At 62.9% G+C, this 23958-nt stretch overlaps 1 protein-coding gene across 1 annotated transcript; it reads left to right on the forward strand.

Annotated features, from left to right (window-relative positions):
* The first annotated feature begins 222 nt into the window (after positions 1-222).
* LOC115602967 (neurexin-2-like) lies at positions 223-23066 on the forward strand. Its single transcript, XM_030474444.1, has 12 exons — positions 223-280; positions 2686-4359; positions 7282-7302; positions 9483-9512; positions 9947-10012; positions 11054-11355; positions 13345-13368; positions 16125-16286; positions 17459-17879; positions 19503-19874; positions 21305-21508; positions 22981-23066. The coding sequence occupies exons 2-12, from the start codon at positions 2784-2786 to the stop codon at positions 23064-23066; spliced, it is 3264 nt and encodes a 1087-aa protein (XP_030330304.1). The 5' UTR covers positions 223-280; positions 2686-2783.
* The last annotated feature ends 892 nt before the right edge of the window (positions 23067-23958 follow it).

Genomic DNA, 23958 nt, shown 5'->3' on the forward strand with positions numbered 1-23958 from the left:
ATGGGGCATCTCTGAGGTGTCTATCGGCTGTCTCTGGGATTTCTGTAGGGTATCCATGGGGTGTCTATGCATGTCTATAGGGTGTCTATGGGGTGTCTATGGGGTGTCTATGGGGTGTCTATGGGGCGCCCCTGGTGCCCATGGGGCAGCCTGGGGGGGGGTTGAGGGGCGGGGGGGGCTGGGGGCGGGGCGTGCGGGGCGCGCGGGGCCGGTGCCGTGCGCGTGCCCGCGGCGGGCGGGAGCTGCGGGAGCGGCGGGAGCGGGGCCGGGGCCGGGGCAGGTACCGGGGACACGGGGGGGAGGGGCGGGGCGGGGGTCCGGGGGGGGGGAGGGGCACTGGGGGGTGCGGGATGGGGGGGGAGGGGAAGGGATGGGGGTAACGGGGGGGAGGGGGGGAGCGGGATGGGGGGTGCGGGATTAAGGGTCCATGGGGGGGGGGGAGGGGCAGGATGGGGGTCCCGGGGTGGGGGAGGGGAGGGGATGGGGACCCCGGGGCGGGGGGATGGGCTCGATGGGGGTCTGATGGGTGCAGGATCGGGGGGAGGGGCGGGGATGGGGGCTCGGGGGGGGGATGCGGGATGGGGGGGGCAGGTTGGGGGTCCGCGGGGGGGGAGGGGCAGGATGGGGGTGCCGGGGGGGGAGGGGATCCCCCGATCCATGGGGGGGGCGCGTCCTGCTCGTCCCTCCCCCCCCCACTGCAGGGTCTGGGGGCCGCAGCCCCTCCCCCACCCTTCCAACCCCCCCTCCCCCACTGCGGGGTCTCGCCCCTCCCCTCTCCCCCTCCCCCCAACCCCCCCCGGCTCGTGCAACGCACACGCGTGTGCACGGGGGGGCCCGGCCTTGACACGGGGCACACGCGTGTGCAACGGGGGGGGGCTGCGGGTGCATGTGCAAGGCGGGGGAGCACGGCTGCACACGTGTGTGCAAGGCATGTGTGTGCAAAACGGGCTTGCACACGCGTGTGTGCACGGGGGGGGCATGGGTGGGGTGCACGAGAGCGTGCAAGGGGGGGGTGTGCATGGGCCTGGGGTGCACGTGGGGTGTGCATGGGGGGGGGTGCATAGAAACAGGGGGTGCACACCCGTGTGCACGTGGGGGTGCGCGTCACGCTGGGGTGCACACGCGTGTGAGCGCCTGCACCGGGGGGGGTGTGGCTGCGGGGGTTGTGCACACCGGGTGCACGTGTGTGCGTGTGCACGGACCTGGGTGCACGTGTGTGCGTGTGCACACGTGTGTGCGTGTGCGTGCTCAGGCATGTGCAGGCCGTCGGGCCGCGCACACGCGTGTGGTGACGTGGCCAGGCCCATGCGCACGCCTGCGCGTGCTCGCACACGCGTGTGCAAGGCGGGGGCACGCGGGGGGCGGTGCAGGGCGGGGGCACACGCGTGTGCGAGGGGCGGGGGCTCGTGGGGGTGCACACGTGTGCACGTGCGGGTGCGAGGCCGTGGCAAGGGGGGACCCCCCCGACCCCCCCCGGGCCCCTCCCCCCCCCGTCTCCTCCCCGTGACCTTCACGTGCCCGCGGGGGGGGGAGCACCCAGAGCCCTATGGGGGTGCTATGGGAGCACCCAGACCCCCGTAGGGCGACCCAGGCCCCTATGGGGGGCACTCAGACCCCTCTGGGTGCACCCAGACCCCTACTGGGGGTGCCAGAGCCCTATGGGAGCACCCAGAGCCCGATGGGAGTGGCACAGGAGCACCCAGACCACTATAGGGGGGCACCCAGTCTCTATGGGGTGGGATAAGAGCACCCAGACCCCTACGGGGGAGTTATGGGAGCAGCCAGAGCCTTATAGGGAGACCCAGGCCCCTATGGGAGCACCCAAACCTCTATGGGAGGGTTATGGGAGCACCCAGACCCCTATAGGGGGGCATCCAGACCCTATGGGGGGGACGCAGCGCCCAGTGGGAGCACCCAGACCCCTATGGGGAGCATCCAGACTACTATAGGGGGGTTATAGGAGCACCCAGGCCCCTATGGGGATTTATGGGAGCACCTGGATGCCTGTAGGGCAACCCAGACCCCTATGAGGGGGCACCCAGACCACTATGTGGGGGGATAGGAGCACCCAGACCCCTGTGAGGGAAAGTCAGACCCCTATGGGGGGGTTATGGGGCACCCAGCCCCCTATGGGGGGCACCCAGACCTCTATGGGGAGGTTATGGGAGTGCCCAGACTCCTATGAGGGGACCCAGACCTCAATGGGAACACCCAGACCCCCATAGGGGAACCCAGACCCCTGGGGTCGGCACCCAGACCCCTATGGGGGAGCACCCAGACCCTATAGGAGCACCCAGACCCCTATGGGAGCACCCAGACCCCTATGGGGAGACACCCAGAGCCCTATGGGGGGGCACCCAGAGCCCTATGGGGGGGCACCCAGATGCCTATGGGGAGCTTGGGGGGTCCCTGTTCCCCCCCGAGTTGGGGGTGCTGGGGGGGGGGAGCGGCCTCTCCCCCCTGCCCCCCCCCCGCAGGTGCCGCCGCTCACGTGATTGGTTCATTAAGCGGCGCATGTTAATGAGCCCCGATGGGGGCTATAAATAACCCGGGGGCTCATTTGCATAATGCCGGGGCCCGGTTGCCGCAGTGACCGGCACCCCCAGCGCTGGCTTATTATGGGCTGGAACAAGGGGGGGTCCCTGCTGGCCTCCCCCCCTTTAACACTCTTCCCCCCCCTCACAGGTGCCCACCGGACCCCCCATGGGGCTGTGAAGGACGGGGGTGGCCGGGCCCCCCCCCAGGGCCCCCCCAGGAGCCCCCCCAACCCGCCGAGACACCCCATGACCCAGGACATGGGCACCGAGGGGCACCCGTGGCGCCGGGAGCACCCAGAGACTGCGGCCACCCCAGGGGCCAACCAGGGCTCCATGGCCCACCAAGGCTCTGAGGACCACCTAGAGACTAAAGCCCACCAGGTCTCCTTGGCCACCCAAGGGTCCCAGGACCATGTAAAGACTAAGGTCAACCAAGACTCCATGGCCAACCGAGGCTCTATGGCCAACAAGGGCTCCATGGCCCATCAAGGCTCTGAGGACCATGTAGAGACTAAGGCCAAGCAAGGCTCCATGGCCACCCGAAGCTCGCAGGACCACCTGGAGGCCAACGTCAACGACAGCTCCATGGCCCGGTTAGACTTGAAGGTCTACCCAGGCACCGCAGCCAACCAAGGCTCTAGGGACTATCTAGAAACCAAGGTCAACCAAGGCCCTACAGCCCGTCCAGACCTGATGGTCCACCAAGGCTCTGTGGCCAACCAAGCCTCCAAGACCCACAAAGAGCTCAAAGTCCACCAAAGCCCCATGGCCCATTTAGACATGAAGGTCCATGAAAGCTCAATGGCCAGCCAAGGCCCCAACACACATCTAGAGCCCAAGATCAACCAAGGCCCCACGGCCCATCTAGTTCTGAAGGTCCAACAAGACCCCACAGCCCACCAAGCCTCCAAGGACCACCTAGAGACCAAGGTCAACCTTAACCCTACGGCCCGTGTAGAGCCCAAGGTCAACCACGGCCCCACGGCACGTCTAGACTTGAAGGTCCACCAAGACTTTGTGTCCACCCGGGGCTCCACAGCCCACCTAGAGCCCAAGTTCCACCAACCCCCCACGTCCAACCGGGCCCCCCCATCCCATCGGTGTCCCCGTGTCCCTTCGAGTCCCCACCTGAGCTTGGTGCTGCTGACCTTGGGGTCCCTTCTGCTGCCGGGGGCCTCGGGGGCCGCGCTGGAGTTCGGGGGCGCCCCGGGCCAATGGGCGCGTTACGGGCGGTGGGCGCCGGGGGCCGGCGGTCAACTGAGCTTCAGCTTGAAGACCAACATCTCCCGGGCTCTGCTGCTCTACTTGGACGACGGCGGCAACTGCGACTTCCTGGAGCTGCTGGTGGCCGAGGGGCGGCTGCGGCTGCGCTTTGCCATCGCCTGCGCCGAGCCCGCCACGGTGCAGCCGCCGCCGGTGGTGAGCGACGGGCGCTGGCACATGGTGCTGCTCACCCGCAACGCCCGCGAGACCGCGCTGGCCGTGGACGGGGACGCGCGCGCCGGCGCCGTGCGCTCCAAGCGCGCCGAGATGCTGGTGGCCAGTGACCTGTTCGTGGGGGGGATCCCGCCCGACGTGCGGCTCTCGGCGCTCACCCTCAGCACCGTCAAGTACGAGGCGCCCTTCCGGGGCTGGGTGGCCAACCTGAAGGTGGGCGACGTGCCCGCGGCGCTGCTGGGCGCGCACGGCGTGCGGGGCGAGGGGCAGGAGCGCTGCGCCCGGCACCCACCCTGCGCGCACGGCGGCCGCTGCACCCTGCGCCGCGGGGAGCCCCACTGCGACTGCGCCGGCACCGGCCACCGCGGGCCCTTCTGCGCCGAAGGTGAGCAGCGGGGTGGGGGGTGTGGTGTGGGCCCATCGCTGCCTGGGGGCGACACCGGGTCCTCGTGTCCCCCTGGGGTCTCGCGTCCTCATGGGGTTGGGTGTTGTTGTGGCTGCGGGGTTGGGCTTCTCCTTGTCTTTGTGTGCTCCTGGTGTTGGGCGCTGTCTTTGTGGTGTTGGACAGTGTCTTCATGGCATTGGATGATGTCTTCGTGGTGTTGGTGTTGGACAATGTCTTCACGGTGTTGGATGACATACATCTTCATGGTGTTGGACAATGTCTACATGGTGTTGGATGACATACATCTTCACGGTGCTGGACAATGTCTTCATGGTGTTGGATGACGTCTTTGTGGCATCAGATGACATTGTCATAGCATTTGATGTCTTCATGGCATTGATGTCTTTATGGTGTTGGATGTTGCCTTCATGGCGTTGGATGTTGCCTTCATGGCGTTGGATGTTGTCATGGTGTTGGACATCCTCATGGAGTTGATGCCTTCATGGCATTGATGTCTTCATGGTATTGGATGTCTTTATGGTGTGGGACAATGTCTTCATGGTTTTGGACGGTGTTGTCGTCACATTAGACATCTTCATGGCACTGATGTCTTCAAGGCATTGACATCTTTGTGGTGTTCATGCCTTCACGGCATTGGACAACGCTGTCAAGGTGTTAGACAATGTCTTCATGGCATTGGACACCTCCATGGTGTTGGATGACATCTTCATGGCCTTGACATCTTTTTGGTGTTGATGCCTTCGAGGTGTTGGATGGCGTTGCCGTGGTGTTGGACAACATCACTGTGGTGTTGGACAATGTCTTCTTCATGGTATTGAATGTGTCCATGGTGTCAGATGTCTTTGTGGTGTTGATGCCTTCATGGCATCAGACGCCTCCACAGTGTTGGACATTGTCTTCATGGCATTGGACCATGCTGTCATTGTGTTGGACATCTTCATGGTATTGATGTCTTTGTGGTGTTGACGTCTCACGGCATTGGACATCTTCTTCATGGCATTGAACGTCTTCATGGTGTCAGACATCTTCATGGTGTTGATGTCTTCATGGCATTGGATTCCTCCATGGTGTGGGTGATGTCTTAATGGCGCTGGACAACATCTTCATGGCGTTGACATCTTTGTGGTGTTGATTCCTTCATGGCACTGGATGCTGTGTTCATGGCGCTGGACAACATCTTTGTGGTGTTGGACGTCACGGCATTGACATTGACATCTTTGTGGTGTTGGACATGCTCGTGGCGTTGGTGCCTCCACGGCGCTGGACGTTGCCTTCACAGTGTTGGTGTTTCACGGTGCCTGTGGCCTCACCTCTGCCCCCTCTGGTGTTTCTCCATCTCACGGTGGCCGCGGTCCCCCCGTGGCTCTGGGCTGTTGCACATCCTCACACTCACACTTCTCTGTGTCCTCACGTCCCCCTCGTGCCACGTGTCGTCGTCGTCGTGTCTCGCCAAGTCTCCGTGTCCTCATGGTGCTGCACGTCCTCGTGGTGTCATGTTCTTGCGCTGCTCCATGTCCTCATGTCCTGGTGTCCTCATGTCCTCGTGTCCTGGTGTCCTCATGTCCTCGTGTCCTGGTGTCTTCATGTCCTCGTGTCCTGGTGCCCACCCCCATCCTCTTGGTTTCTTGGCGTTGTGCATCCTCGCAGTGTCGCTTTACGGCTGCCCACTTGCGTTCCTCTATCTCCTCGTGTCCTCGTGTTGCACATGGACACGTGTCTTACCGCATCCTCAGGTTTCTCCATGCCCTGGTGCTTTTGCACACCCTTGTGACCGTGCCCATGCCCATGCACACCCTTGCACACCCCCGTGCCTTTGCACGCCCTTGAGCGATCACATGTCCTGGTGCCCTTGCACGCCCTTGTGCCATTGCACAACTGGGGGCCCTTGCACCCCCCTGTGCCCTTGCATGCCCTTGTGCAGTCACACGTCCTGATGCCCTTGCACATACTCGTGCAAGGCCCCGGGGCCTGTGTGACCCCGGGGTGCCGGCAGCAGCTGGGTGTCCCCCGGGGCCCCCGTGCAAGGTCCCCCTTGTGCAAGACCCCCCCTCGCACACGTCCCTGCTGCGTACCGGTGACAGCCGGCAGCATTGCCATAGCGACAGCAACTCCCAGGCCCGTTGCCATGGTGATGCCAGGGATGGGTTGCCACGGCGATGCAGGAGCTGGGTTGCCATGGTGATGCAGAGGCTGGGTTTCCATGGCGATGCCAGGGCTGTTTTGCCATGGTGATGCTGGGGATGGGTTGCCATGGCGATGCCGGGGCTGAGTTGCCATGGCGATGCAGAGGCTGGGTTGCCATGGCGATGCCAGGGCTGTTTTGCCATGGCGATGCAGGTGATGGGTTGCCATGGCGATGCCGGGGCTGGGTTGCCATAGTGATGCTGGCACCTGACCCATTGCCATGGTGACGGTCACCGGGGCGCGGTGCCAGGGGGAGGGATCGAACCTGGTGCGTCCTTGAGGGGGGATGGGGCAGGAGGGGGGGGTGGGGACTCTCCCATAGGGTGCAGGGACCTGTGGGGCGCTGTGGGCTGCCCCATAGGGTGCAGGGTCTCTCTTGGGTGCAGCGGGGTGCTATGGGGTGCCCCGTAGGGTGCTAAGGGTGCTGTGTGTGACGTGGGGTCCCTGTGGGCCTGCAACAGGCGTGCAACCCCCCCCCGGGACATGTTTCAGATCATGCAAATCGCATGAGGGCGTGCAACAACCCCCTGGGCCGGGCACTGCAACCCCCCCCCGTGCAACACAACCGTGGTGCAAGGCCCAGGCTCGTGTTCCTGCCCCCACCATCCTCCCAAGGTCACCCAAGGGCACGGGGTCGGGCTGGTGTCACACGGGGGTCAGGAGGGTCCCGCTCACTATCGCCTCTGCCCTTCCCCCTGCTGCTGCCTGGACCCCCAGAGGAAGAACCGGCCGTGGAAGGTGAGTCGGGGTGTGCGATGCACAAGGGGCGTGCAAGGCACGAGGGGGACTGAGCAAGGCGGGAGGGGGGGTGATGCAAGGCACAAGAGGGGTTTGTGCGAGGCACAAAGGGGGTGCAGAGCGGGTTTTTTGGGGGGCAGGGGGGTTGTGCACGGCTCCGCAGTCGTGCAAAGGGAGGCGCCAGGCCCAGGGTCTGTGCTGGTGCCCAGAGCAGGGCCACGTGCAAGCCTCGTGCGAAGCTCGTGCACAGCCGGGGGGGGGGGGGGGGGGGGCGGTGTTGGCGGGGCTCGTGCAAGGCACGAGGGTCGTGCAAGGGGCGGGGCGGAGCCCGCGCAAGGCCCCGCCCCCGTGCAAGGGTCGCGCGCACGCGCCGCCAGCCGACGTCATCGGCATGACGTCACCCCCCCCCGGGCGCTGCCCAATTGGACGGCGGGATGCAACCGATGAACGCGCGCAAGGGGGCGCTGAGGCGCCGGGTGGGTGGGGGGAGGGGGCGGGGTTATGCAAATGAAGGCGCCCCGGCAGCCAATAGGGAGGCGGGTCCGCGCTGCCGGGGCGGGGCGAGGGGCGGGGCGTGTCCCCGCGCGAGGCTCGCCCCGCCCCCCCGTGTCTCATCCCCTCCCCCCCCTCCTCGGGGGGTTTTTTCCCGCCACGAGCCGGGGAAAAACCCGCGGGAAAAGGCGGGGGGGGGAGGGGCGGGTCCGAGGTTGGCCCCTCCCCCCCCGCTCCTGGCCCCGCCCCGCCCCCCCCCGGCATCGCCCGATGCCGTCACAAGTTAAAGCGCTTTAAGTTGTGACGGGGCCCGCGGTGACGTCACCCCCGCCCCTCCCCCCCCCCCCGGCGCTCGGGAACGATCGTGTCCTTCGGGCGGAAACTCCGGATTCGGCTTTTTTAGTTCTTTTTGAGAGTTTTCATCGTTTTTCCCCTTTTTTAACATTTTGCTTTGTCATTTTTCCCCTTTTTTGACTCTTTTGCATTTGTTTATTTTCCCCTTTTTGATTTTTTCCCCTTTTTCCTTTTTCTCTTTTAATTTTCCCCCTTTTTCCTTTTTTCCCCCATTTTATTTTTCCCTTATGCATTTTTTCCCTTTTTTACTATTTCCCATTTTTTAATTTTTCCCCTTTTTATTTTCTTAATTTTTTCCCTCTTTTTATTTTTACCGTTTTAATTTTTCCCTTTTTTATATTTTCCCCTTTTTTCATTTTTCGCCTTTCTTTTCCATTATTTTTTCCCTTTTTAACTTTCCCTTTTTCGATCATTTTCCCATTTTTCCATTTAAAAATTGTTTTTATTTTTCATTATTTTCCTTTTTTCCTTTTAAATTTTTCCCCTTTTTACTTTTTCCCTTTTTTAAATTATTTTCCTTTTAAAATTATTTTTCATTTTATTCTTTGTCTTTTTCTACCATTTCCCTTTTGGGATCATTTTCCCCTTTTATTTTTTTCCTTTTCACCATTTTCCCCTTTTTTCCTGTTTTCCATTTTAAACTTTTTTTTCTTTTTTTACCCTTTTCCTTTTTCTCTCTATTTTCATTTATTAAATTGTTTTAAAATTTCACCATTTTCCTGGTTTATTTTATTTTCCCTTTAAACATCATTTTCCCTTTCTTTACTTTTTCCCTCTTTTAACCTTTCCCACTTCTTTAATTTCCCCTTTTTCCATCATTTTCCACTTTTTTCCCCATTTTCCCTTTCAAAATTACTTTTCTCTTTTTATTATTTTCCTTTTTAATCCTTTTTTATCCTTTTTTCCCCTTTCTTGGATTCATTTTCCCTTTTTCCTCACTTTTCCTTTCTCATTTCCCCTTTTCCCACATTTCCCCTTTTTCCCATCCCCCCCCGTGCCTTTCCCTTTTCTCTCACTTTCCCTTTCGCCGCTTTCTCTCCCTTTGATTCTTTTCCCTTTTTTCTCCTTTCCCCTCCTTTTCCCGTTTCTCTTTTTCTTTTTTCACCATTTCTCCTTTTTTTCCTTTTTTCGCTCATTTCCTCCTTTTTTCCTCCTCCGTTTTCACCTTTTCCCCCCCATTTTCGTTCCCCCCCCCCATAACTTTCACTTTCGTTCCTTCCCCCCTCCCCCCAAGCCGCTCTCGCGCTCTTTCACCACTTTCACTTTCTTCTCCCGGAACTTTCCCTTTTCCACTTCCGCTTTTCCCGCGTTTTCCTTTGGCTCCGCCCCCCCAGGCCCCGCCCACCTGCGAGTCACCGGCCAAGGTAATGACGCGACCCCTCCCCCCCCCCGCGCCATCCTCATCCTCGCCGTCATCATCGACCCCCCCGACGTCATCACCAGCGTCATCACCAGCGTCATCAGCGTCACCGCCACCCCCCGCCCCTCCCCCACATCGTGTCTGTGGCTCGTGGACACGGGGGGGGAGGGGCGGCCGCCTCGCGCAGGGACGCGGGGGGGAGGGGGACGGGGAAAGGAGGGGGAGGGGCAGCTCCTTGCACGCGCACGAGGCCCGGGGTGAGCGTGCAAGAGCTCCCTGCACACGCGCCCCCCCTCGCACGAGGACTGAGGGTGCCCCCTCGGTCCCATCCCCCCGCACACACACTCACCCCCGTCGTGCAAGGGGGGGGCCCCGCCCGGGCGTGTGTTCACGCCTGTGCACACGCGTGTGCCCACCGTGACCCCGCCCCTCCCCCAGGGCCCGCCGAGGTCACCGAGGGGGGAACCGGCCGCGGCGCCGGCGAGATCCAGCAGGCGGCGAAAGGTCAGTGACCTGCACACGCGTGTGCACGCACACACAGAGACCCCCCCCCCAGCTGCTGTTGCATGCTCAGATGTGAACGTTGCACGCTCAGGTGTGAACGTCACACAAACATGCCACGGGCGCATGTGCAGTGGCTGCGGCCTCGTGCCACACACCCAGCCCTTGCACACCCCAAGTGTGCAAATGTGCTGCACACAGGTGGCCACAGCCTTGCACCATGACCCCAGCCCTTGCACGCTCAGGTTGCACATGTGTGCACGCACCCACTGTGTCCCCCTGCAGTGCAATGCCCTGGCGCACAGTCCTGGTGCAAGGCCCCCGTGCAAGGGACCAACCCTGGTGCAACATCCTTGTTGCCAGGTCCCTATTTGTAAGCCCTGGTGCAAGCTCCCATGCAAGACCCTGGTGCAAAGTCCCCGTGCAAGGAACCTTTGCTACAAGGCCCTGGTGCAAGGCCCCCATGGTGAAGCCCTGAGCAAGGGCCAGGTGCAAGATCCTATTGCAAAAACCCCCGTGCAAAATCGTGGTGCAAGGTTCCCCGTGCAAGAGCCAGTTGCAAAGTCCCTGTGCAAGCCCCTGGTGCAAGGCATCGCACTGAAGCCCCCAGCGCAAGATCCCTGGTACAAGGTCCCCATTGCAAGATCCAGTTATGAAGTCCCACGTGCAAGCCCCTGGTGCAAGATCTCAGTGCAAGGTCCTGTCCCAATCCCCCATTGCAATCCTCTGTCCCAATCCCCCCTCCTCAACCCCTGCGCCCACCATCACCACCACCACCGCACCCGCTGGTGCAAGGTCCCAAGTGCAAGATCCCGGTGCAAGGTTCCCATTCAAGGTCCTCTTCCAATCCCCCACTGCAATCCCCTGTCCTGATCCTCCCCACAACCCCTGTGCCCACCATAACCACCACCACCGCACCCCCTGGTGCAAGCCCCTGGTGCAAGATCCCCATTCAAGGTCCCGTTCCACTCCCCCCTCGCAATCCCCTGCGCCCAGCGCCACCGCCACGGCCGCTCCCCGCGCGCTGACGCCGCGTCCCCGCAGGCCGGGACGAGTACGTGGCCACCTTCAAAGGCAACGAGTTCTTCTGCTACGACCTGTCGCACAACCCGATCCAGAGCAGCACGGACGAGCTGACGCTGTCGTTCCGCACGGCGCAGCGCAACGGGCTGCTGCTGCACACGGGCAAAGCGGCCGACTACGTCAACCTCTCGCTCAAGAGCGGCGCCGTGTGGCTCGTCATCAACCTGGGCTCCGGCGCCTTCGAGGCGCTGGTGGAGCCCGTCAACGGCAAGTTCAACGACAACGACTGGCACGACATCCGCGTCACCCGCAACCTGCGGCAGGTACGGCCGGGGGCGCCGCCGGGAACCGGGACAACTCGGGGGGGGGACGACAAGGGCTGAACTGGGGGCAATGGGCATCTTGGTCAAGCACCCAACCTTGGTCAACTCCCCAGCTGGGAGGACTGGGTGGGATGGTCGAGCACCCAACTGAGGGCAATGGATGCCTTGGTCCAGTACTCAACTAGAAGTACTGGGTGCCGTGGTCAAGCACCAAACCTTGGTCAACTGCCCAACTGGGAGGACTGGGCGGGATGGTCAAATGCCCAACTGAGGGCAATGGGTGTCTTGGTGGCTTCCCCAATGGGGAGCAAAGAGTGGTGTCTCGGTCAAGCACCCAACCTTGGTCAACTGCGCAAATGGGAGGACCGGGTATGATGGTCAAGTGCCCAACTGAGAGCAATGGGTGTCTCGTTGACCTCCCCAACTGGGAGCAATGGGTGCCTTGGTCCAGTACTCAACTGGGAGCAATGGGTGTCTCGGTCAAGCACCCAACCTTGGTCAATTGCCCAGTTAGGAGGACTGGGTGTGATGGTCAACTGCCCAACTGTGGACAATGGGTGTCTTGGTCAAGCACCCAACCATGGACAGCTCCCCAGCTGAGGGCAATGTGTGTCTTGGTCAAGCACCCAACCATGGACAGCTCCCCAACTGAGGGCAATGGGTGTCTTGGTCAAGCACCCTACCTTGGACAGCTCCCCAACAGGGAGGACTGGGTGGGATGGGCAAGTGCTCAACAGAGAGCACTGAGTGTCTTGGTGGCTTCCCCACCTGGGAGCGCTGGGTGCCTTGGTCAAGCACCCAGCTGAGGGCAATGGGTGTCTTGGTGACTTCCCCAGCTGGGAGCAATGGATGCCTTGGTCAAGTACCCAACCGAGGGCAATGGGTGCCTTGGTCCAGTACTCGATTGGAAGCACTGGGTGTCTTGGTCAAACACCCAGCCTTGGTCAACTGCCCAACTGGGAGGACTGGGTGTGATGGTCAAGTGCCCAACTGAGGGCAATGGGTGCCTTGGTGACCTCCCCAACTGGGAGCGCTGGGTGCCTTGGTCAACTGCCCAACTAGGGGCACTGGAAGCACTGGACATGATGGTCAAGCACCCGACTGGAGGCACTGGGTGTCTTGGTCAACCACCCGACCTTGGTCAACTGCCCAACTGGGAACACCAGACATGCTGGTCAACCACCCAACTGGGAGCACTGAGCATGTTGATCAACCACCCAACTGGGTGTCTTGGGCAGCTCCCCAACTGGGAGCACTGGGTGTGTTGGTGAACTACCTAACTGGGACTACTGGGAGCACTGGTTGCCTTGGCCAGTACCCACCTGGGGGTGTTGGACACTGGGGGCTGCTCCCCAGCTGGGGAGCACTGAGTGTGTTGGTCAAACACCCAACTGGGAGTACTGGGAAAACTGGTGCCTTGGTCCGGTACCCAACTGGGAGCACTGGGTTCCTTGGTCAACGACTCAACTGGGAGCACTGGTTCCTTGGTCAACAACTCAACTGGAAGCACTGGGAGCACTGGTTCCTTGGTCCAGTACCCAACTGGAAGCACTGGGAGCACTGGAAGCACTGGGAGCACTGGGTGCTGGGGTCTCCAGGGGCAATGGAGGGTGTCAATGCCCCCCTCTAACAACTCTGCTTCTCTCCCCCAAGGTGGGCGCAGCCCCCTCGTGCACCCACCCCCCTCGTGCAACGCCCCCTCCTCGTGCAACGCCCCCCCCCCCTTTCCCTTCTCGTGCAACGCCCCCCCCCACCTCTCTGTGTGTGCGCGTGCCACTAACACGCTTCCCGCCTCCGGGGCCCCCCCCCACTAACCAACTGCCCCCAACTAATCCTGGGGGGGCCCCTCTCCCGGTTTATAAAGCACCATCCCCCAAATGCCCCCAAACCCCCCTAAAACGCCCCAAACCCCCCCGAAAGCGGCCCAAAGCTGCGGGAAGAGTCACTGTTTGCTGTGTTTTGTCCCCCCCCGGCTCCCCCCGGCGCCAGCACGCAGGGATCGGACACGCTATGGTAAACAAACTGCATTACCTGGTAGTTATCACTCTCTTGTTCCCCCTTGGCTTCGCCTCGGCCCCCCCACACCCCCTCCGGGCCCCGTTCCTGCCACGTGGGGCTGAACCCCCCCCCCAACCCGCGGGTCCCCAATGCCAAAGCAGCCGGTTCCCCCCCCAAAACACAGCCTGGATGCGGGGGGGGGGTGGGGTGGAGAGGAGGGGTGTGAGGTGACCCCCCCAGCCCTCGTTTTGGGGTGAATTCTTGGGATTTTGGGCGGTTTGACACCCCCCCACTGCAATCAGGGCATCACCACCAGGCCTCAGCTCCCCCATGCTAAAACCGGGCTTTTCTCCTCCAAAATAACCCCATTTTGGGTCAGGAGGGGATGTTTCTCCTCAGGGGGGTGATGGCAGTTCCCACCCTCACCCCCTGCCCTCATTTTGGGATGAATTCTCGGGATTTGGGGCCGTTTGATACCCCCCCACTGCGGTAAGGGCATCACCACCAGATCGCAGCTCCCCAGTGCTAAAACCAGCCATTTCCCCCCCAGAATAAGCCCATTGGGGTGGGGGATGAGGCCGGTTTTCCTCAGGGGGTGATGTAAGTTCCCGCCTCCCCCAGCGCTCATTTTGGGGTGAATTCTGGTGATTTTGGGCAATGTGATGCAAAGCCCCCATAGGCTGCCAGGCTTCAGCTCCCCAATGCCAAAACCAGCTGGTTTTCACCCAATGGACTCAAAGCCCATTTTGGGCCGGGGGGGGGGGGGGGGGGGGATGTTTTTCCTCAGGGAGCTGTTGGGGGGTTCCCAAATCCCTCCTTTTAGGGTGAATTCTTGGGATTTCTGGCAATTTCCTAAGCCCTGATTCCAAAACCACACATTTCCCCCCCAAATCCTACCCGGAGGGGGGGGGGGGCTCTGTTACTCAGTGGGGGGGTCTCAAAGCCTCATTTTGGGGCATTTTCCTTGGGTTCTGGTCCATCTGACCCCCCCTTGTAGGCAGCCAGGCCTGAGCTCCCCAGACCCAAACCCAGCTGATTTCACCCCAAAACCCCTCCTGGGATGGGGGGGCTGTTTTTCCATGGGGGGGTTGACCTGAGGCCCCTAACCCCACTTTTTGGGGTGATTTCACCCCAAAACCCGGGTCGGGGGTGGGGGTCGCCATGGGGGGGGGGGGTGGGGGCAGGTTTCGGGGTGGCCCCTCCCCAAAATGAGGACAGAAACGGCGTTTTCAGGACCAGCCCGTGGGCAGCTGCCCCCCCCCACCCCCCCCGCGCAGGCAGCGGGACCCCCCCCGCACCCCCCACCCCGCTGCCTGCTCGGAGCCCTCGCACGCCCCTTGCACGCCCCTTGCACGCCCCTCGCACACCCCGCATGGCTCACTAACACTGTGACCCCCCCGAGGCCTTCCTCGCCCCCTCCCCATCCCTGTGTGTCCCCCCCCACCCATGGGTGCTGCTGGCAGAGCACCAGGGCCGGCACCAGTGCGGGCGGGTGTGCAAAGTGCACGGGACGGGAACGCACGAGTGTGCACTAGTGCAAGAGGCAGGATTGGTGCAAGGACGGTGCAGGGGTGTGTGCGTGCACTGGTGTGTGTTGGTGCAAGGTCCATGCAGTGTGTGTGTGAGCACAAGCACGCACTGGTGCAAGGCCAGGATGGACGTGTGTTGGTGCAACGACTGTGGGGGGGGGCGTGTGCGTGCACTAGTGTGTGTTGGTGCAAGGCACGGGATGGATGCGTGCTGGTGCAAGCAGGGTGCGGGTGCACTCAGACGTGCCCTGGTGCAAGGTCAGGAGCCATGCGTGTGTGCACGAGTGTGTGTTGGTGCAAGGTGCCTCTGCACCACTGCAGGCTCCTGGCGGGGGTGTTCTCTTGTGCACGGGTGTGCATCAGTGCAAGGCCAACGCTGGGGGCCCGTGTGCACACGTGTGCACTCGTGCAAGGGCCGCACTGGGGTGCACGAGCCCAGCCTGGGGTGCGTGTGCAAGCGTGCATCCACACAGTGTGTGTGTGCTCACACGCGTGTGCAAGCTGCACATGGGGCTGCCCCCTCCCTGCCGGGGCCCTGGTGCTCCCGCTGCCCCTGCACGCCCACGTGCACGGCTCCTTGCACGCCCCTTGCACACCTGCTCATGTCCTTGTACACCCCTTGCACGCCGCGCACTGACCCCACTAACAGCCATTTCTCTGTCTGAGGACCCCAAAACCCGATACTAACACCCCCCCCATCCCCTTGTCCCCATTGTCACCCCATCCCCCAGTACCTTGGGGCCACCCCATTGTCCCTCCATCAGCCCACCCCCATTGTCACCTTGTCCCCACGCCCCCCATTGTCACCCCATCGCCATCGTCCCCCTGTCCCCTCGTCCCTTAAGGTCACCCCATCGTCCTCCCATCCCCTTGTCCACATTGTCCCCTCGTGCCTTAGGGCCGCCCTGTCCCCATTGTTCCCCCATTCCCCCCATCTCCCCCCACGTTCCCACTGTCCCATCTGCCCCATTGCCCCCCTCCATTTCCCCCCATGTATCCCACATCCCCATGTCCTCTATGTCCCCCATTGCACCCCATGTCCTCCACACGTCCATGTCCCCCGTTGCCCCCATGCCTCCATTGCCCCCCCCACATCCACATGTCCCCTCCATGTCCCCCATTGCCCCCCACCTCCCCATTGCCCCCCCCATGTCCCCCCCGGTCCCCCTTTGGGCCCCCCCAGACACGCCGCTGGCTGGGCGGGGGGGGCCGGCGCTGAGGCCGCGCGCACTCGTGCCGCAGGTGACGATCTCGGTGGACGGGATCCTGACCACGACGGGCTACACGCAGGAGGATTACACCATGTTGGGCTCCGACGACTTCTTCTACGTGGGGGGGTCCCCCAACACCGCCGACCTGCCGGGGTCCCCCGTCAGCAACAACTTCATGGGCTGCCTCAAGGACGTGAGCGATGGGGGGGGCACAGCGGGGGGGGGGGGGGGGGGGACAGGGCATGGGGGTATGAAGGGATGTGGGGGGGAATGAAGGGGGGCGCTGGGGCAGATGGGAGACAGTGGGGAGACACGGGCAGAGATGGGGGGCAGTGGGGGACATGGGGGGGGTAGGAGGCAATGAGGAACATGGGGATGTGGGGAACATGGGGGGCCAAGTAGGGGGATATGGGAGAACACAGGGATATGAGGACATGGGGGGACAGGGCATGGGGATATGGGGAGGCTAAGCATGGGGATATGGGGGGACGGGGCATGGGGATATGAGGCTATGGGGGCATGGGGATTGGGGGCATGCGGATATGGGACATGAGGCATGAGGACACGGAGCCATGGGGATGTGGGGCCATGGGAGCACGGGGGAACATGGGGACACAGGGTGCATGGGGACGCATGCAGGGGGGGCAGCAGGTTGTGGGGCGCATGAGGACACATGGAGGGGTGTAGAGGGTCCATGTGCTGCACGGGGCCGTGTGGTGCACAGAGACCTGTGGAGGGGTGCAGAGGGCCACACGCACACGTGTTGCACGAGGACACACGTGTGTCACGCACGGGGCCGTGTGGTGCACAGAGACCTGTGGAGGGGTGCAGAGGGCCACATGCACACGTGTTGCACGAGGACACACGCGTGTCACGCATGGGGCCATGTGGTGCTCGAGGACACATGGATGGGTGCGGAAGGACACCGGGGCCACGTGTTGCACGAGGCCACACGGATGGGTTGCAGAGGGGCCACACGGGCACGTGGCACCACGTGTCACACGAGGCCACACGGATGGGTTGCAGAGGGGCCACACGGGCACGTGGCACCACGTGTCACACGAGGCCACACGGATGGGTTACAGAGGGGCCACACGGGCACGTGGCACCACGTGTCACACGAGGCCACACGGATGGGTTACAGAGGGGCCACACGGGCACGTGGCACCACGTGTCACACGAGGCCACACGGATGGGTTGCAGAGGGGCCACACGGGGGCCACACGTTGCACGAGGGGCACGTGGCGCCACGTGTCGCACGAGGCCACACGGATGGGTTGCAGAGGGGCCACGCGGGGGCCACACGTTGCACGTGGTGCCGCGCGTCGCACGAGGCCCCACGCGCGGCGCCGCTCGCCTCCGCAGGTGATCTACAAGAACAACGACTTCAAGCTGGAGCTGTCGCGCCTGGCGCAGGAGGGCGACGCGCGGGTGACGCTGCACGGGGCGCTGCTCTTCCGCTGCGAGCCCGTGGCCGCGCCGGAGCCCGTCACCTTCGGCACCCCCCAGGCCTTCCTGGCGCTGCCGCCCTGGCCGCCCGCCCGCACCGGCTCCGTGTCCTTCGACTTCCGCACCACGGAGCCCAACGGGCTGCTGCTGCTGGGGCAGGGGCAGGCGCCGGGGCCCGGCCCCCCCCGCCCGCACTTCCTGGCGCTGGAGCTGCTGGACGGGCACCTCTACCTGCTGCTGGCCATGGGCGCCGGGGACACGCGCCTGCGCGCCAGCGCCCGCAAGGTCACCGACGGCGAGTGGTGCCACGTGGACGTGCAACGGGACGGGCGCAGGGGTGAGCGCAAAGGGGGGTGTGGAGGTGCAAAGGGGGGGTGCAAAGGGGGGTGTGGGTGTGCAAAGGGGTGGGTGTAAAGAGGGGTTGTGGGGGTGCAAAGGGGGGTGTGGGGGTGCAAAGGGGGGGTGCAAAGGGGGGTGTGGGTGTGCAAAGGGGTGAGTGCAAAGAGGGGTTGTGGGGGTTCAAAGGGGGGGTGTAAAGGGGGTGTGGGTGTGCAAAGAGGTGAGTGCAAAGGGGGGTTGTGGGGGTGCAAAGGGGTGGGTGTAAAGAGGGGTTGTGGGGGTGCAAGGGGGTATTTGTGCACGCAAAGGGTTTGCAAGTGTGCAAGGGAGGGGCTGTGGGTGTGCAAAGGGGGGTGGTGCCTGAGGTCTGTGCAGGGAGTGGGGGGGGTGTGCATGGGGTGTCCCTATATCCCCACATCCCATATCTCCGTATCCCACAGGCCACACCTCCGTGTCCCCACATGTCCCTACATCCCATATCTCCATATCCTGTATCCCACATCCCATATCTACAAATCCCATATCCCACACTTCCATGTCCCCATATCCCATTATCTCCATATTCCATCTCCCACATCCCGTATCTTCATAGCCCATATCTCCATACCCCATATCCCACAGCTCCATGTCTGATATCCCCACATCCCATGTCCTGGATCTCCATATCCCCATGTCCCCCTATCCCGTATCTCATATTCTGTATCCCCATGTCCCCCTATTCCCTATCTCATATCCCCACATCCCATATTCTGTATCTCCTATCCCATATCCCTCCCATATCCTGCATCCCCATGACCCCCTATCCCCAATGCCATATCCTGTATCTCTATATCCCCATGTGCCCCTATCCCATATCCTGTATCCCCATGTCCCCCTATCCCATACCCCATATCCTGAATCTCTGTATCCCCATGTCCCCCTATCCCATGTCCCCCTATCCCATATCCCATATCCCCTATCCCATACCCCATATCCCCTATCCCCCATCCCATATCCTGTACCTCTATATCCCCATATCCCCCGATCCTATGTCCCCCTATCCCATATCCCATATCTCCTATCCTATATCCCATATCTTGTATCCCCATGTCCCCCTATCCCATATCCCATGTCCCCTATCCCATACCCCATATCTTACATCCCATATCCCATATCCCATATCCCCTATCCCCTATCCCATATCCCACATCCCCCTATCCCACATCCCATACCCCACACCCCCTATCCCGTATCTGATATCCCATACCCCATATCCCCTATCTCATATCCCATATCCCCTATCCCATACCCCATATCCCCTATCCCATCTCCCATATCCCCTATCTCATACCCCATATCCCCTATCCCATACCCCATATCCCCTATCCCATCTCCCATATCCCATATCTCATATCCCATATCCCCTATCCCACATCCCATACCCCACACCCCCTATCCCATATCTCATATCCCGTATCCCGTATCCCCTCTCCCCTATCCCACGTCCCCCTATCCCACACCCCATATCCCCCACCCCACACCCCACACCCTGCACCTCCATCTCCCCACGCCCCCCTCTCCCCCATCCCTGGCCCCCCGCGCCCCGTCGCGCCCGCGCCCACCCGCGCCCGTGTCCCCGCAGGCTCGGTGTCGGTGAACAGCCGCCGGACGCCGTTCCTGGCGGGGGGCGACGCGGAGGAGCTGTGGCTGGACGCGGGGCTGTTCCTGGGGGGGGCCCCGCCGGGGTCCCCGCTGCCGCCCGCGCTCTGGGCCGCGCCGCGGGGGGGCTTCGTGGGCTGCGTGCGCGACCTCGCGATCCACGGCCGCGCGCGCGACCTGCCCGCGCTGGCGGCGGCGCGCCCGCACCCCGGCGTGGCGCCCTCCTGCGTGCGCCAGCCCGCGCGCCACTGCGACAGCGCCCCCTGCCGGCACGGAGGGCTCTGCCGAGAGGGCTGGAACCGCTTCACCTGCGACTGCCTCGGGACCGGCTTCCTGGGACCGCGCTGCGAGACCGGTGAGTCCGGGGGGGGGGGAAACCTGTATGGGGGTACCCCCGGTGCGCGGGGACACCCCCTGGGTGGGGACACCCGCCTCTGCAGGGAGATACCCGCCTCTGCGTGGGGATACCCGCATCTGCATGGAGATACACACATCTGCATGGAGATACACACATCTGGATGGGGACACCCACCTCTGCATGGAGATACTCACATCTGGATGGGGATACCCACCTCTGCAGGGAGATACCCGCCTTTTGCGTGGGGATACCCGCATCCGCATGGGGATATCCACATCCGCATGGAGATACACGCATCTGCATGGAGATACACACATCTGGATGGGGATAGCGACCTCTGCGTGGGGATACCCGCATCCGCATGGGGATATCCACATCTGCATGGAGATACACACATCTGGATGGGGATAGCCACCTCTGCAGGGAGACACCCACATCTGCATAGAGATACACACATCTGCATGGAGATACACACATCTGCATGGGGACACCCACCTCTGCATGGAGATACTCACATCTGGATGGGGATACCCACCTCTGCAGGGAGATACCCGCCTTTTGCGTGGGGATACCCGCATCCGCATGGGGATATCCACATCTGCATGGAGATACACACATCTGGATGGGGATAGCCACCTCTGCATGGGGTACCCGCATCCACATGGGGATATCCACATCTGCATGGAGATACACACATCTGGATGGGGATAGCCACCTCTGCAGGGAGATACCCACATCTGCATGGGGATACCCACCTTTTCATAGGGACCCACCCTGTATGGGGATACCCACCTCTGCACAGGGACACCCCCGTGCGGGGGGACACCCCCATGTATGGAGACAACCCCCCCTGCATGGGGACCCGCACCCCAAATGGGGACACCCCCAGTGCAGGGGGACACCCCCTGTATGGGGATACCCACCAATGCATGGGGACACCCCCGTGGGGGGGGGCACCCCCAGTGCATGGGGACCCGCACGCCAAATGGGGACACCTCCAGAATGGGGACACCCCCCGGAATGGGGACCCGCACCCCCAAATGCATGGGAAACCCTGCCCACATGGGTGACCCCCTGCCTGTATGGAGTCCCCACACCCCTGGGTGACTCCGCAGCTACATGGGTACCCCCCAAATACATGGGAACCCCCCCACCTCCGGGGGATCCTCACACCCCTGGGTGCCCCCCGGCTGCATGGGGACCCTTGTGTGACCCCCAGATACATGGGGACCCCTCGACACTGGAGTGTCCCCCTGGGCCTTTGGGTGCCCCCAATACCCCTGGGTGCCCTGGAGGGGGTGGGGGTGGCCCTGGGGAGGGGGAACCCGGATCATGGGGACCCTGGGTTAGGGGGTTCCCTAGAGCCACTGTGCTGGGTGCTCCCCGATGGGGGCACACGGTGACGGGTCCCCCCCTGCGCCCCCCAGAGGCGGCGGTGCTGAGCTACGATGGCAGCATGTACCTGAAGATCCTGGTGCCGGGCACGGCGCAAACCGAGGCCGAGGACGTGTCCCTGCGGTTCATGTCCCCCCGCGCCTACGGGCTGGTCCTGGCCACCACGTCCCGGCACTCGGCCGATACCCTGCGCCTGGAGCTGGATGGAGCCCGCATGAAGCTCACGGTGAACCTGGGTGAGACCCAGACCCTGACCCGGCTCCTGTCACCCCCAAACTGCCCCCAAAGCGGTGCCTGAACCGGCTCTTGTCACCCCCAAACTGCCCCCAAAGCGGTGCCTGAACCGGCTCTTGTCACCCCCAAACTGTGCCCAAAGCGGTGCCTAAACCGGCTCCTGTCACCCCCAAACTGTGCCCAAAGCGGTGCCTGAACCGGCTCCTGTCACCCCCAAACTGTGCCCAAAGCGGTGCCTGAACCGGCTCTTGTCACCCCAAACTGTGCCCAAAGCGGTGCCTGAACCGGCTCCTGTCACCCCCAAACTGTGCCCAAAGCGGTGCCTGAACCGGCTCTTGTCACCCCAAACTGTGCCCAAAGCGGTGCCTGAACCGGCTCCTGTCACCCCCAAACTGTGCCCAAAGCGGTGCCTAAACCGGCTCCTGTCACCCAAAGAGCCCCCAGACCTCCCAAACCCACACCCGGGACCCCAATACAGCATTTGGGGGTGGGTGTCACAGGAGCCGACTCTGGCCCCGCGCCCCCATCGTGTCCCCGTCGGGTCCCGTTCCCCCCCCACCCCGGGTTTGGGTTCTTCGTGACCCCCCCCCGCTGCCACTTGGGGCTCGGCGCTGGGACCCCCAGAGGGGCTGGGACCCCCCCGTGGGGTTGGGGGCCCCCCTGCAGCCCCGTACATTGGGGACCCCAAGGGGCTGGAGACCCCCCCATGGGATTGGGGATCCCCCCAACATTGGGGATCCTCCCTGTGGTTCTGGGGACCCCCTCATGGGATTGGGGCCTCCTAGAGGCTGCAGCCCCCCTGCAGGGTTGGGGCCCCCCTTGGTCCTGGCGCGTTTGCCCCCCCTGCCCTGCAGTGGTTGATGAGGGGGGGCCCAGCCCCGGATCCCATTGGGATCCCCCCGGATCCGCCGGGCTGGGCCCTGCCAAGGCCGGGACCCCCCCGAGGTGCCACCAACACCCTGAACTCCCCCCAGCACAGCCCAGTGCTGTTCCCACCCATCCCATCCATCCCATCCATCCCATCCCATCCATCCCATCCCATCCCATCCCATCCCATCCCATCCCATCCATCCCATCCATCCCATCCCATCCATCCCATCCATCCCATCCCATCCCATCCATCCCATCCATCCCGTCCCATCCCATCCCATCCCATCCCATCCCAGTACAACCCCAGTCTGATCCCAATCCAATCCCATCCCAGTCCCTATTCCTAATCCCATCCCAGTCTAATCCCATCCCCACCCCAGTCCCATCCCCAATCCCACCCCCTCCCCATCCCAGTTTAGTCCCATCCGCACCCCAGTCCCCAGTCCCACCGCAATCCCACTCCCGCCCCATTCCCGCCCCATTCCCACCCCATTCCCGCCCCGTTCCCGCTGGCACCCGGGTCCCGGCCGCTCGTCCCCGGGGCGGTGCCGCCGGTGGCTCCGGTGGCTCCGAAGGGCTGATCCCGCTGCTCTTCTCTCCCCAGACTGTGTGCGCGTGGGCTGCCACCCCAGTAAGTGCGGGACCCCCGGGGGCACCCAGCGCCTGGGTCCCCCGGCCCCTATAGGGTGACACCCCACAACCGGGTCCCCTATGGGGTGACACCCCCCCAACGCCTGGGTCCCCCCGGGGCCCCTATAGGGGCTGACACCCTCCCCCATAACCAGATCCCCTATAGGGTGACACCCCCAAACTGGGTCCCCTATAGGGTGACACCCCCAATGCTTGGGTCCCCCCGAGTCCCCTATACGGGCTGAACCCCCCCATAATGGGGCTGAACCCCCTTCAAAGCCGGGTCCCCTATAGGGGTGACACCCCCCACCCAATGGGTGCTAAACACTCCCAAAACCAGGTCCCTTATAGGGGTGACGCCCCCAAAACCGGGTCCCCTATAGGGGTGACACTGGCCCCCCCAGTCTCCATAGGCGCAGTGTTTCACACTCACACGGTGCTTGTGCTGGGGGGGGTATCATGAGGACACACGTATGTGCATTGGGGGGGTGGGATGCACACGTGTGTGTGAGGGGCTGGGGGGTCCTAATGCACCAGGATGTGCCCCCCCACCTCGTGCAAGGGGGACCCAGGCGAGCCCCAACCCACCCCCTCCGGGACCCAGGCGTGCACACGTGTGACATGCACACGCATGGGGCCACACGCGTGTGCTGCAGCCGTGCACGGGACACGTGTGCGCATGTGCTGCACCAGTGCACGTACACTGTGCAGCTGCGCATAGGTGCACACGTGTGTGCATGTACACACACTGCAGGTGTACACGGACACACGCTGTAGCTGTGCACCAACACACGCGCACACGTGCTACAGCCGTGCCCGCACACACATGTGCACACGCACTCCCTGCGGCTACGCACACGCGTGCACACGCCCCGCAGCCGTACATGGACACACGTGTGTGCACGCCCCGTGTCTGCAGCTGGTGTTTGCACGCTTGGGCTGTGTGTGTGTG

This window comes from Strigops habroptila, unplaced genomic scaffold, assembly GCF_004027225.2.
Source record: "Strigops habroptila isolate Jane unplaced genomic scaffold, bStrHab1.2.pri NW_022045592.1_ctg1, whole genome shotgun sequence".
NCBI lineage: Eukaryota > Metazoa > Chordata > Aves > Psittaciformes > Psittacidae > Strigops > Strigops habroptila.

Bases quoted from the DNA above. Each gene is read 5' to 3' on its own strand.
- LOC115602967 (XM_030474444.1), top strand. From the start codon at position 2,784: ATGACCCAGGACATGGGCACCGAGGGGCACCCGTGGCGCCGGGAGCAC. The intron at 11,356-13,344 runs GTACGGCCGGGG...CCCCGGCGCCAG, and splicing joins TCACCCGCAACCTGCGGCAG to CACGCAGGGATCGGACACGC. The intron at 19,875-21,304 runs GTGAGTCCGGGG...TGCGCCCCCCAG, and splicing joins GGGACCGCGCTGCGAGACCG to AGGCGGCGGTGCTGAGCTAC.